General features: G+C 44.5%; 1 protein-coding gene across 4 annotated transcripts in view; it reads right to left on the bottom strand.

The window, feature by feature from the left end:
* Positions 1-12,411, bottom strand: part of man2a2 (mannosidase, alpha, class 2A, member 2) — a 57,806-nt gene that overhangs the window by 42,959 nt on the left and 2,436 nt on the right. For 3 of the 4 annotated variants that reach the window (XM_061772853.1, XM_061772852.1, XM_061772854.1), the window contains exons 3-4: positions 6,590-6,847; positions 6,323-6,467 (exon numbers count right to left, since the gene is read on the bottom strand). In XM_061772853.1, coding sequence (XP_061628837.1) covers positions 6,323-6,467; positions 6,590-6,847 — 403 coding nt within the window. Of the gene's footprint in view, positions 1-6,322; positions 6,468-6,589; positions 6,848-7,453 lie in introns of all 4 variants that reach the window. The other variant, XM_061772855.1, reaches the window with a different exon arrangement.

Genomic DNA, 12,411 nt, shown 5'->3' with positions numbered 1-12,411 from the left:
TCTGTCGGACGTGGGAGTTGAAACTCCTTCTGACAGGGGATTCTGCCAGACATTCCCAGCAGACCCTCACGATACGTTTGGGCCTGCCACGTCTGACCGGCATCTTCCCCTACCATCGGAGCCAACTCACCACCATGTGGTGATCAGTTGATAGCTCCGCCTCGCTCTTCACCAGAGTGTCCAAGACGTGCAGCCGCAAGTCCAATGACACGACCTCAAAGCCGATCATCAAACTGCGACCTAGGGTTTCCTGGTGCCAAGTGCACATGTGGACACCCTTATGCTTGAACATGTTGTTCGTTATGGACAATCCGTGATGCGCACAGAAGTCCAATAACAGACCGATCGGGGTCTGATCCGGGGGGGGGGGGGGGGGGCGTTCCTCCCAATCACAGCCTTCCAGGTCTCACTGTCATTGCCCAAGTGAGCATTGAAGTCCCCCAGCAGAACGATGGGAGTCCCCAGCAGGAGCACTCTCCAGCACCCCCTCTAAGGACTCCAAAAAGGGTGGGTACTTTGAACTGCTGCAGGACCTGTCTCCCCACCCGAAGGCGGAGGGAGGTTACCCTCTCGTCCACCGGGGTGAACCCCACAATGTACAGGCGCCGAGCCGGGGGGGGGGGGGGGCAATAAGTATGCCCACACCTGCTCGGGGCCGCTCACCGTGGGCAACTCCAGAGTGCAAGAGAGTCCAACCCCTCTCGAGGGGACTGGTACCAGAGCCCAAACACTGTTTGGAGGCGAGCCCGACTATATCTAGTCGGAACTTCTCGACCTCACACACCAGCTCGGGCTCCTTCCCTGCCAGAGAGGTGACATTCCACCTCCCTAGAGCCAGCTTCTGTAGCCGGGGATCAGATCGCCTTTGGTCACCACCCAGCTCACACTGCACCCGACCCCTGTGGCCCCTCCCACAGGTGGTGAGCCCATGGGAAGGGGGATTCACATTACCCTTTCGAGCTGTGCCCGGCCGGGCCCCATGGGTGCAGGCCCCGCCACCAGGCGCTCGCCTTCGAGCCCCACCTCCAGGCCTGGGTCCAGAGGGGGGCCCCGGTGACCCACATCCGGGCAAGGGAAATCTCAATCTATTAGTATCTTTCATCATAGGGGTCTTTTTGCAGTGCTTTGTCTGGTCCCTCACCTAGGACCGGTTTGCCATGGGTGACCCTACCAGGGGCTTGACAACTTAGCTCCTAGGATCATTGGGACACACAAAACCCTCCACCACGATAAGGTGACTGCTTCCAGGAGGGGTAGACATGTAGTATCTCTGTAACTTCTCCGGCGTAACATGGATTGCTTGTCCACAGCTTCAAATTGTTTTAAATACACAAATATACATCATGTAATTTTATGGTTAATTTGACAGTAAACTCCAACCGGTAGTGGCAATATGTACACCTTAAAGCCCCCCCCCCCCCCCTTTTTTTTTTTTTTTTTTTTTTTTAATATTTGATTATATCAGCCAAAGTGCTGCTTGTTGTCAAGTGAATATGTGGAGCCACCTGCCGTCATACAGCACTTATTTCTCAAGTTTGGTCTCGCAAGTCAAAGCAAAAACTTTGCCGATCAACAGCTGGTATTCACAAAAACTCGTAAGTCGGGTCACTCGTGTATCGAGGCACCACTGTATAGTTAAGTATTGCTGTTAAACACATATGTATGCTTTTATATAATGTATTTTGTATGGCTTGGCAGCGCCCGGCTGGGTCGCTCGTTCAAAACCCAGAAGTGCACTTCCAGTGTGTGTGAAAGCTTATGTTTATGAAGTCATCCTCTACAAAATGGCACCGAATACAGCACAATTCACACACACAGTTCTAAATGGTTAGGAATTTGTCCAAAAATAAATTTAAACCATTTATTCTTCAACTCCTCTGAGTTTGGTAGGTGATGCAAAGTTGAAGCTTCGCACAAGACGCGGCCGCATTGTTGCTCAGTCATTTTTCCTTAGACAAGTGAGCGTGTTTCAAGTGAGCACATACTTGAATAATGGGTAACTCATCTACGTCGCAAATACACCAAAATATGATGCGGTCATTTTGCAAGTCTTAAGGCCTCTTTATACTCCCGCGGTCACACGGCCGACAACGCCCCGCATTGCATCACGTGACCGACTATTTGGGCCGCGCGGCCCTTTTGCGTAGCTTGACGGGTACACAGCAGAAATTGCTGCTGCGCGTTGAAGGCCGCGGAGATCGTCTCTCGTGATTGGTCCGTTTTAGTCACATGTTCTGATGACGTACTCAAGTGTTCCTCTTGGTTCTACATACCATTTACGCCGCTGCCTTCTCAATCGATTTTGCAGCATAATTAAATGTATCATCTGGTCATCTAGGTCCATTTGTTCCACAGTCGCCATTGTTGCTTTGTTCCTTGTTACTGAAAGGAAAGTAAAAACATCTACCGGAAATGGCCAAAAAAATGCAGAGGAAACGCCACCCTGTGGTGTCCTAGCCAACACCGTCCATAGCGACACCCGACTTGGAGGTGAACTGCAGTACATTTTAAAAATTGCACGTGCGGGTTGCACTCAAGTATAAAGGCAAAGTACGTGCGGGACAGCCACAGTGACGTCAGCGCAGTCGCCGTCCTCGCGAGTATAAAGAAGTCTTTATGCCGTTCATCTGCTTTTGCACTCAAATCGACAAACCACATGGATGTTAAACTTCAAACAGGTCATTTTGACCTATGTTATGCATAAAACAGTGGAATTTTTTTTATTTTGATAGGATGGGACCTTTAAGTGGATAGAAAAGATACAAAATACAAACCAACCGAAACCGACCATCCAGAACAGGTGACACGACCAATGACAGTGGACCACTCAAGTCATGTCAAAGAATGCAGCTAATTCCGAGAACTAACGTGAATTGCAGGGGACACTGATTGACAATTCCAACATATCACGCGGCCCCGTCTCTGCATTCTGCGGCTAGGGTAGCAGTTGCTGGCTCGGTGGACCAGCGAGTCTTGACACAGTCCTCAGCAGCCGGGAAGCGGTAGCCCCACACAGCTCAGCTGAAGCATATTACTAAGTGGAGGAAAGGAAACTAGGGGTTCAGGGAAATCTAAAACAACAACATAAACGAAAGGATTTTATCTTATGAGAGAACTTTTATATATCACCATACAACATTTTTGTCATGGGCCACAATGTAGTTATGGCAGGGCTTGAAGTTTACCGATTCCCGATTGCTCGGGCATGTCAAAAATAGTCACGAGCAAGCTAGCAAAACATAACATTCTCGATCGGGCCAACATATGAAAAAAATCATTGTCGTATGTAGGGATGTTACAATATTCATGATATTGCTAAATTCGATGTTGTCGCAACCTTGTCTCGGCATAAAATGAGTAGTTGTGCTTAAAATGTAGTTTTGCGCTGTCTATACGAAGCCAAGCGGCTTAGCCAGGCAGCTAGAGCGCTTCACTTCCTCATTTGAGTGTAAAAGCACCCGATTGGACATGTGTAACCCAATGTGACCATGTGTGCACGTCTATAAAGAAATACACTGATTGGCTAGCGTGACCGCAGTGTTGAGAAGAGTGCGTTTCGCTTTGCAACTTGCTGCGGTGTACTACGCTTGTCAGAGCGTTGTTTCACAATCGAGTGAGCGAAATAGAGGTGCCATGTTGTTCACGGCGGCCTCTGTCCTAGCAAACACAGACCTACGGGCCGAGATCGGTTGCCGTAGATCTCCGCTTCGCAAAGCCTGCGTCCTGGCTGCCTGGATGCCTTGTGAGTCTGATCTCCACGTCGCCGCCGCCCCCTCTCCTCCGCCAAATTGTTTAAGCATATTGTAACAGTATCACTCTTTAGTGGTGTACTAGTGACTCGAAAGTCATGGGTGAATGAACATCACACGGAGAGGGAATAACAATTCTAACTCCCGTTAAAACATACACATTTACCTCCGCAATTACATTTGGTTAGTCCCAAAAATGAATATAATAAAATAGGTCCACTTCATATCACTGCAAAATTAAATCAGCTTACCCACTTCCCTCACTTCAAATGTAATGTCTACATTTCAAATAAAAACATCCCAAAGGGTGTTCAGAAAAATAAATCATTTTACAATATCACTAAGCGGAGAAAAATAAACGATAGATGAGTCACATGATTATTTTATTTATTGTTACTTGGCTGTCTCTAAACATGCGTTACCTTTAAGAGTGTTCCTGCCTTTCTGACTGGAACTTTTGGACTCAAGTAAATAAATCACTGTTAGTCGGCAGTGATTTTTAATGTTAGAATAGCAGCAATTTCTAATGTTATAAGTATAAAAAAAAATAGAATTATGAATACTATTAAATTAGTGAACAGACAATTTATCAATTGACAGTTTTGTTATTGTGAGCATAGCATGGTTATTGCTGCAGCAATAATAGCGTTTTGGATGTAATGTATACAAATGTAAATATTGGATGGACAAGGATAGAAGTACACAGTAATTCTGTATATGATGTGAAGATGTCTTTTTCACAAATGGTACAGAAACTACTAAAGCCTGTTGAGAAGGACTCAGACAGGTGTCACCAGTGCTGCGATTTCATCCAACTTCAAACTTGGTCAATACCATCTCAACACCGGGGACATTAAAAGTTATCAAAAGCTTTTTTCCCCCCAACATACTATATGCCGGTGGCGGCTCTTCAACCGTAGCTTTTCTGAGGTCGCCGAAAACAGAACATGGTGACAGTTCATCAAAAGACCTATTTGCGCTATGCTGCACCTACGCCTACGGAAATTCATACACCCGTGTAGCACCCCCACACAAACAAATTTGTAATTACAACCCATGTCCTAAACTCAACAGAAAATGATCTACGGCCTGTTAAATGTAACATTCACAGCAGTTAAAAGTCCGATCACCATTAGTGACAATACATACAGTAGTGTAGCAGGCCTAAGAGTTCATTACCTTCTTTCAACACCTGCATTTAGTCAATAGAAGGCTTCACACTTGTCCAACAGCAGTGGTGGACTACCTGGTCCATTTGGGGGGCTTCCCCCATTATTGTGTGACCTGCATTTTCTCAATGTAACCTTTGAGAAGGCTTTGTTTGCACTTGTCCAACAGCAGTGGTGTCCTACCTATGGCCATTTGGGGGCCATCCCCCATTTTTGTATGACCCGCATTTTTTCAATATAACTTCTTACACGGCTTTGCGCGTCTGATAGCAGTGGTGTTCAATCTATGGCCCAGGGGTCATTTGCAGCCAGTCCACCCATTTTGTGCGGCTGGACCTTTTTGCACTTGTCCTGCAGCAGTGGTGTCAACCTATGGCCTGGGGGCCATTTGCGGGTCATACTCCATTTTTGTGTGGCCCACATTTACTCAATATTGGCCATAACTTTGCATATGTCCTCCAGCGTGGTGTCCAACCTACCGCCCGGGGGCAATTTGCGGCCCTTCATCGTGTCAATACCCCAACCTGCCAGGACCTCAAACTGCCAGTACCCCAACGGGGCCGGGGTGCGAGGGCCCGATTATAGCTGCTCGCATCTCTAGTTCAATTTATTTTTAAAGGGGGATTGGTAACCAAAAATGCTTACAATAGCTCAACATTTCTAAAAGTGAAGACACTTCGCAATTTTGGTATTTTAGCAAGAAACAACATGGATGCACATGATTTGCTTTCGCGGGCCACATAAAATGATGTGGCAGGCTGGCTCTGACCCCTGGACCTTGAGTTTGACATCAGTATGTTATTACAGTATATTGTTATATTTCACTGCTCTACTTACACCTATGTAATTGTATTTTATTGTTTCGGTGTTCATGTTCCAAACTTTTAAGGTTAGCTTCAGAAAGAAAAACGGAAAACAGCTGAAGTCTTGAATCTTGTACTTTACATTGTTTATAAAAAATAGTTGTATGTCACAAAATTTTGCCTTGTCCTGATTCTAAAATTTACGTTTTATTCATTTATATTTATAATGGTGTTTGTTGACTGCACACAGTGTCTGATAGCATAAATCTGCAAATTAAATGAAGCACCCATCGAAAAACATCTCACCTGTTCATTCAACTGAGGGACAGTTACAAATTTAATCGACTGCAGCCCAAAACAACTGTTAACCATGAGTCAAATTAGTATTTGTGATGTAGACTAGTAAATAAGTTGAAGATAAATGTCTGCCTCACTCTCATTACACATTCTGGCATTACCCAAAAAATATTGACAACAAATGGAAGTGAAGCGAATTTGGAAGAATGCCTTCTCACTGGCGCTGCAATGACTTTTACAAACTTTGATTACATTAAAAACATCGGCAATTAAGTTTTAGTGCATGTGTGCTTGAGGTGATCACCTGGATCATTGTGAGAGTGTGGGACCACAAACACTTGCAGAGGTTCTTTGTCCCACTCATCAGCGTCGTAAGTTATGTCAAAGCCCTGTTTCCACACACCACCATCTGGATTGTCAAACTTCAGGAGCGAGAATACATCCAACATCTGAAAATGAACACACACACACACACACACAATAAAGTCACACAACGACAAGTTAATTTTACATTTGACAAAGTAAACACAGTGACGTATCTATGTGCTTGTCAAAACTGCAGTAGGCTAACCTGAACATCTGCCTGACTGTGGCTGCCTGCAGCCAACTGACAGTCCTGGGGGTTGACCGCAAGGAAAGTGGGGCGGCCGTCAAAGGGAAGGACCCAAGAGCCATTGGCACCCCTGAAGGGCAGGTGGCCACTGGGAGACACTGCTCCTGTGTCTGTGAGCTCCATGACAGAGTCTTTTATGTGACTGATGATTTGGTGGTTTTCCTCGAGGAGCTGCTCCAGCTGCTCTATCCGGTTTTGCAGGACAGAAATTTGGCTCTATAACACATACAGAGAACAAGGTAACAAATGGGACCTGGGACTTCGAAGACCAACCAAATTAAACTACAGTGAAACTTCCAAAGTCAGAGACTGCACAAGTCATATAAATATGGACTTCAACCAAAATGTTCAGGAAAAATTTGCCTCAAATGTCAAACAAAACTTTGAGCTCAAACCAACATCAGAAAATCTAGAGAGATTTCAGTTTAGCGAGAATCTAAATCCCAAAGTGTGTTTTGTTTTTCTGTCTACTCTGTTTTGGGGTAACAAAAGGGGCATGAGTGATGATACAGTAGTTAAGTGTAATGCTAACACAGAAGTGGAAATTGAATTTATTGACATCTTACGACACAGATTAAACATAGAATGTATCTTAATCAATTCCAGGAATAGCTATAAAACATCGCTAGGTGAAAATATCTCTCTGCAAATGCCTTCATTAAATGTCTGTCATGCATATTCAAAGTATTTTTAACTATTTTTATTATAAAGTGGTTAAAACTTTTTACATGCATTATGACCGTGTGAGGAATGTGCAATTGTTTGGTAAAACCTGTTTAGTACAATTAATAGAATTAACAAAGTACCAGTAATTCACTTTACCTTGATTCCTTAGCATTTGGAAATTACAAAAGAATGGATTGTTTGCCACTTTGGATGTTCCATTGTATTTTTATTCAATATTAAAGTGTCGTCTTCTTTTCCTTTCGGCTTGTCCCGTTAGGGGTTGCCACAGCGTGTCATCCTTTTCCATGTAAGCCTATCTCATGCATCCTCTTCTCTAACACCAACTTCCCTCACGACATCCATCAGTCTTCTCTTTGGTCTTCCTCCAGCTCTCTTGCCTGGCAGCTCCATCCTAGTCACCCTTCTACCAATACACTCACTCTCTCCTCTGGACGTGACCAAACCATCGAAGTCTGCCCTCTCTAATTGGATCCAAAACATCTAACCTTGGCTGTCCCTCTGATGAGCTCATTTTTAACCATATCCAATCTGTATGATGAGCTCATTTTTAACCATATCCAATCTGGTCTCTCCTACAGAGAACCTCAACATTTTCATTACTTCCACCTCCAGCTCTGATTCCTGTTGTCTCTTCAGTGGCACAGTCTCTAATCTGTACATCATGAATGGCCTCACCACTGTCTTATAAACTTTGCCCTTCATCCTAGCAGAGACTCTTCTGTCACATAGCACACCTGACACCTTCCTCCACCCGTTCCAACCTGCTTGGACCCGTTTCTTCATTTCCTTACCACACTCACCAGTGCGCTGGACAGTTGAAGTATAAAGTTATCCACCCCAGTTATCTCTTCTCCCCGTAGCGTCAATCTTCCCCCTCCACCCATCTCATTCAAGCACATATATTCTGTTTTACTTCAGCCAATCTTCATTCCTTTCCAGTGCATTCCTCCACCTACTCCCTGCTTTCACTGCAGATCACAATTTCATCTACAAACATCATGGTCCACGGGGATTCCAGTCTAACCTCATCTGTCAGCCTATCGATCACCACTGCAAATGTGAAAGGGCTCAGGGCTGATCCCTGATGCAGTGCCACCTCCACCTTAAACTCCTCTGTCACAACTACAGCACACCTCACCACTGTTCTGTAGCCCTGATACATGTCCTGTACTACTCTTGCCACTCCCGACTTCCACATGCAGTACCACAGTTCCCTTCTGGGTACTCTGTCTTAGGCTTTCTCTGGATCTACAAAGAGACAATGTAGCTCCTTCTGACCTTCTCCAATAACAACCTCAAGGCAAACAATGCATCTGTTGTACTCTTTCTCGGCATTAAACCATACTGTTGCTCGTGTAGTGACTCTGACCCAGTTGCCAAAACATCCCACAATTTGACAAACTGCATTCTTCCCTGCGGCCCTGCTGTGAAACGGCCACTAAAAAGGAAGCCTGGCGTATGTCAAGTGGACCCTAAATTAATTAGCAGAACCTCTCGATATCTTGGTTTACAGTCATCAAAGAATCATTTTCTTTGTTTGAACTGACAGCAGCCAAAAGTTGGGATCATCTCTCCGGGAGACCAAGCTGGGACAGATCGACAACGGGACGCAAATACAGCAATTAACTATTTGCTTAATATTCAAACATGCACGCAAGGCGCCACCCACTGGCGTTTGAGAGTACTGCAACCCGGAATGGTTGTTTTTAACTGAAGATAAATGTCTGTTTTGATATTTCACGAACTCTACAGAAATATTCCAAATGTATGCCTTGATGTCTGTCAGTGTGTCAACTTTACAGGTGCGGCTGTGAGAACTGTTTGTCTTGGTTTGAAGCCAAGAAGCATGAAATGTGATTGAACCATAAACAGTTGATTTGCCAAGACTAAAGTTTAAACGGTCATTCTATATGCGTAATCTATGGGGAAGACTACAAAGTTGGGAGTATTTTATATTCAGATATGATTTTTATACGACTTTTACGGCAAAGTTCGTAGACTAAATTCGAGCCGATGGGCGTGGTCTTGTCCGGGTCTCCGTCCTCTGGGACACGCCTCCTGGGTATTTAACCTCTGACTCCCGCCTCTTCTACCTCTCTTTCGTGTGTTTCCTCTTTCCTGTCCACCCCTCCCCGCTTCCTTTTCTTTTGTCTCCAGCGTCCCCACCTGCGTGAACACCCGCCTCAATTTAGCCAGCGGAGTTTTTGATCGAGGAAACCAGCCATGCGGCTTTGATCGCTTTCCCTAGCTGTGATCGGTTGGCGGAGCCTCAGCAAGCAGCTACCTGCATCCCGTACCGGTCACGCATGCGCGATGCTGAGAGCAGGAGCTTGGTCCGCCACCAGTTCAATCAGCAGGACCGAGGGGACAACAATTTTTCTTCTTCTGCCTCTCTTGTTTTTTTTCTTTTTCTACAACTAAACCTGCTTTGTTTTCCTCCTGAGGTGTCCGGAGAACGACCACCCCCACCGACCAGATGATCTACGGTCATGAGTACCGCACAATAAGTGTAGCTAGGATGTACAATATTAGTGCCTCATAATTTGGGGGAAATTACTAGCTTCACACAAAATCCCAACTTTGTTCTCTCTCGCCCGGGCTGAGCGCATTAAAACGCTCACGTTTTCAACTTTAGTCCAGCAAGACAGTGTTCTATTTCCCTTTTTCCCAAACCTATTTTTCTTTTCTTCCACCATTATTCATGTTTCCTTTTTGTAGTTAGATCCCTTTGTGTGTTTCCCTTTAGATCCCTTGTAGATCTAATTAAATATTCTATAAAACTCCACTCCTCCTTGTGTTTTTGAGTTTAATAAGGAAGCCTTTGTCATCTAGAACTCTTATTTCATAAAATGTAACGACCTTTAAATTATGAGACTGATGTGAAAACCTTGTGAAGACTTACAGAAAATGTTTGACCTCTGTCATTGCCAACAAAGGGTATATTATAAAGTATTGAGATGAACTTTTGTGATTGACCAAATATTTAATTTGCTAATAAATTCTTTAAAAATCAGACAATGTGACTCTGGATTTTGTTTCTTATTTTGTCTCGCATAGGTGAGGTACACTTCTGATGAAAATTATAGGCCTCTCTCAACTTAAGTGGGATAACTTGCATAAATGATGGCTGACTAAATACTTTTTTGTCCCACTGTGTGCCTGCCTCTTGTTTGGCCTTTGCCACCTCTACCTTTGCCATAGGTCGCATCCTCATGTATTCTTGTCTCCTCTCCTCAGTCCTGTGTGTCCCACGGCTTCTTTGCTAACCTCTTTCCTTCTATGATTTCCTGTACTTTGTGGGTCCCCCACCAAGTCTCCTCCCCTTTCCTACCAGAAGATACACCAAGTACTCTCCTGCCTGTCTCTCTGATCACCTTGGCTGTCGTGGTCCAGTCTTCTGGAAGCTCCCCCCGTCCACAGAGAGCCTGGCTCACCTCTTCTTGACAAGCTGCACAACACTCTTCCTTTCTCAGCTTGGTTCCAGCTCCACATGGTTCTCTGCTATGCCATTTCTTTCTTAATCTTCCTCCCAACCACAAGATTCATTTTACACACCACCATCCTATGCTTTCAAGCCACTCTCTCCCCGACCACTACCTTACAGTCATTAACCTCCTTCAGATTACATCGTCTGCATAAAATGTAATCCACCTGCGTGCTTCTACCTCCGCTCTTGTAGGTCACCCTATGTTCCTGCCTCTTCTGGAAGAAAGTGTTCACTCTAGCCATTTCCATCCTTTTTGCAAAGTCTACCACCATCTGTCCCTCCCAAGTTCCTTTCCAGAATTCCAAAGTTACCCATCACTTCTTCATTACCCCCGTTTCCTTCACCAACATGTCCATTAAAATCTGCGCCAATCTTCAGACACTCTCTCTGTCTGGGATGCCCAGAACTACTTTGTCTAGCTCCTTCCAGAACTTCTCTTTCACCTCTAGGTCACATCCTACCTGTGGGGCCTAGCCACTAATTTACATTATACATTACACCCTCAATTCCAAGTTGAGCCTCAACACTCGATCTGACACTCTTTTCACCTCAAAGACATTATTAGCTAACTCTTCCTTTAAAATAACCCCTACTCCAGGGGTGTCAAACATACGGAACTTGTGAAGGCCAAGTTCAGAATGATGCCAAGTTTCAGGAGCACACCAATATAAAATGGTGTGCCATGTTCACACTACAATTCTGTGAAAATAACTACCTCCTGTAGAAATGTTTTAAGACATTGAACATTACAAAATTTCAGTCAAAAGCTTCACTTAAAAAGAGGATGCTTTGTTGGAACCTTTTTGGGGTATTTTTTTTTCAATGCACTGTCACAACTTAAATTTTTATGTACATTTACAAAGGATGCATAAGTGAACAGTGCATGCTCACTGATTCATAATACTGTTGAAATAATGTTTGCTTGAAAATTTCACACTGGTCATGATATGCAACAAAATTTGCAATAAGATAATGAATAAATGTGAATATTTTCCAAAATTACTTGGAATTATTTGCACCAAAACAATGGGAAATTTTTTAATAGATGTTATTTATGGATTTTTAAGCCACAAATATTGTGGTTCGACCCACTTGAGATCTAATTGGGGTGAATGTGGCCCGCGAACTAATATGGGTTTTACACCCCTGCATCTACTCCATTTCTCTTCAAATCCACACCATGGGAAAAAATTTGAACCCTGCCCCTAAACTTCTAGCCTTACTGCCTTTCCACCTGCTTTCCGGGACACACAATATAATCAACCTTTCTCCGAATCACCATGTCAACGAACTCCTGAGCTTTTCCTGTCATACTCCCAACATTCAAAGTTGAACATGAGTTCTAGGCTCTGTGCTTTCCTCTTCTCTTTCTGCCTAAGAACTCGCTTTCCACTTCTCCTTCATCTTCAACCCACAGTAGCTGAATTTCCACCACCGCCCTGTAGGTTAATGGCGCCGGTGGCGGACGTTGTTAACCCGGGCCACGACCGATCCAGTACTGAATTTTTTGGATGAACGCTCATATTTGTTTGGCAAAGTTTTAAGATTGATGCCCCTTCCTGACACAACCCTCTGCATGTATGCAGGCTTGGAACTGGCCTACAGT

Source organism: Phyllopteryx taeniolatus, chromosome 5 (assembly GCF_024500385.1).
Source record: "Phyllopteryx taeniolatus isolate TA_2022b chromosome 5, UOR_Ptae_1.2, whole genome shotgun sequence".
NCBI classification, from domain to species: Eukaryota; Metazoa; Chordata; class Actinopteri; order Syngnathiformes; family Syngnathidae; genus Phyllopteryx; species Phyllopteryx taeniolatus.
The sequence above is the reverse complement of the archived record's forward strand: the minus strand, read 5'-3'. Positions and strand labels throughout refer to the sequence as shown.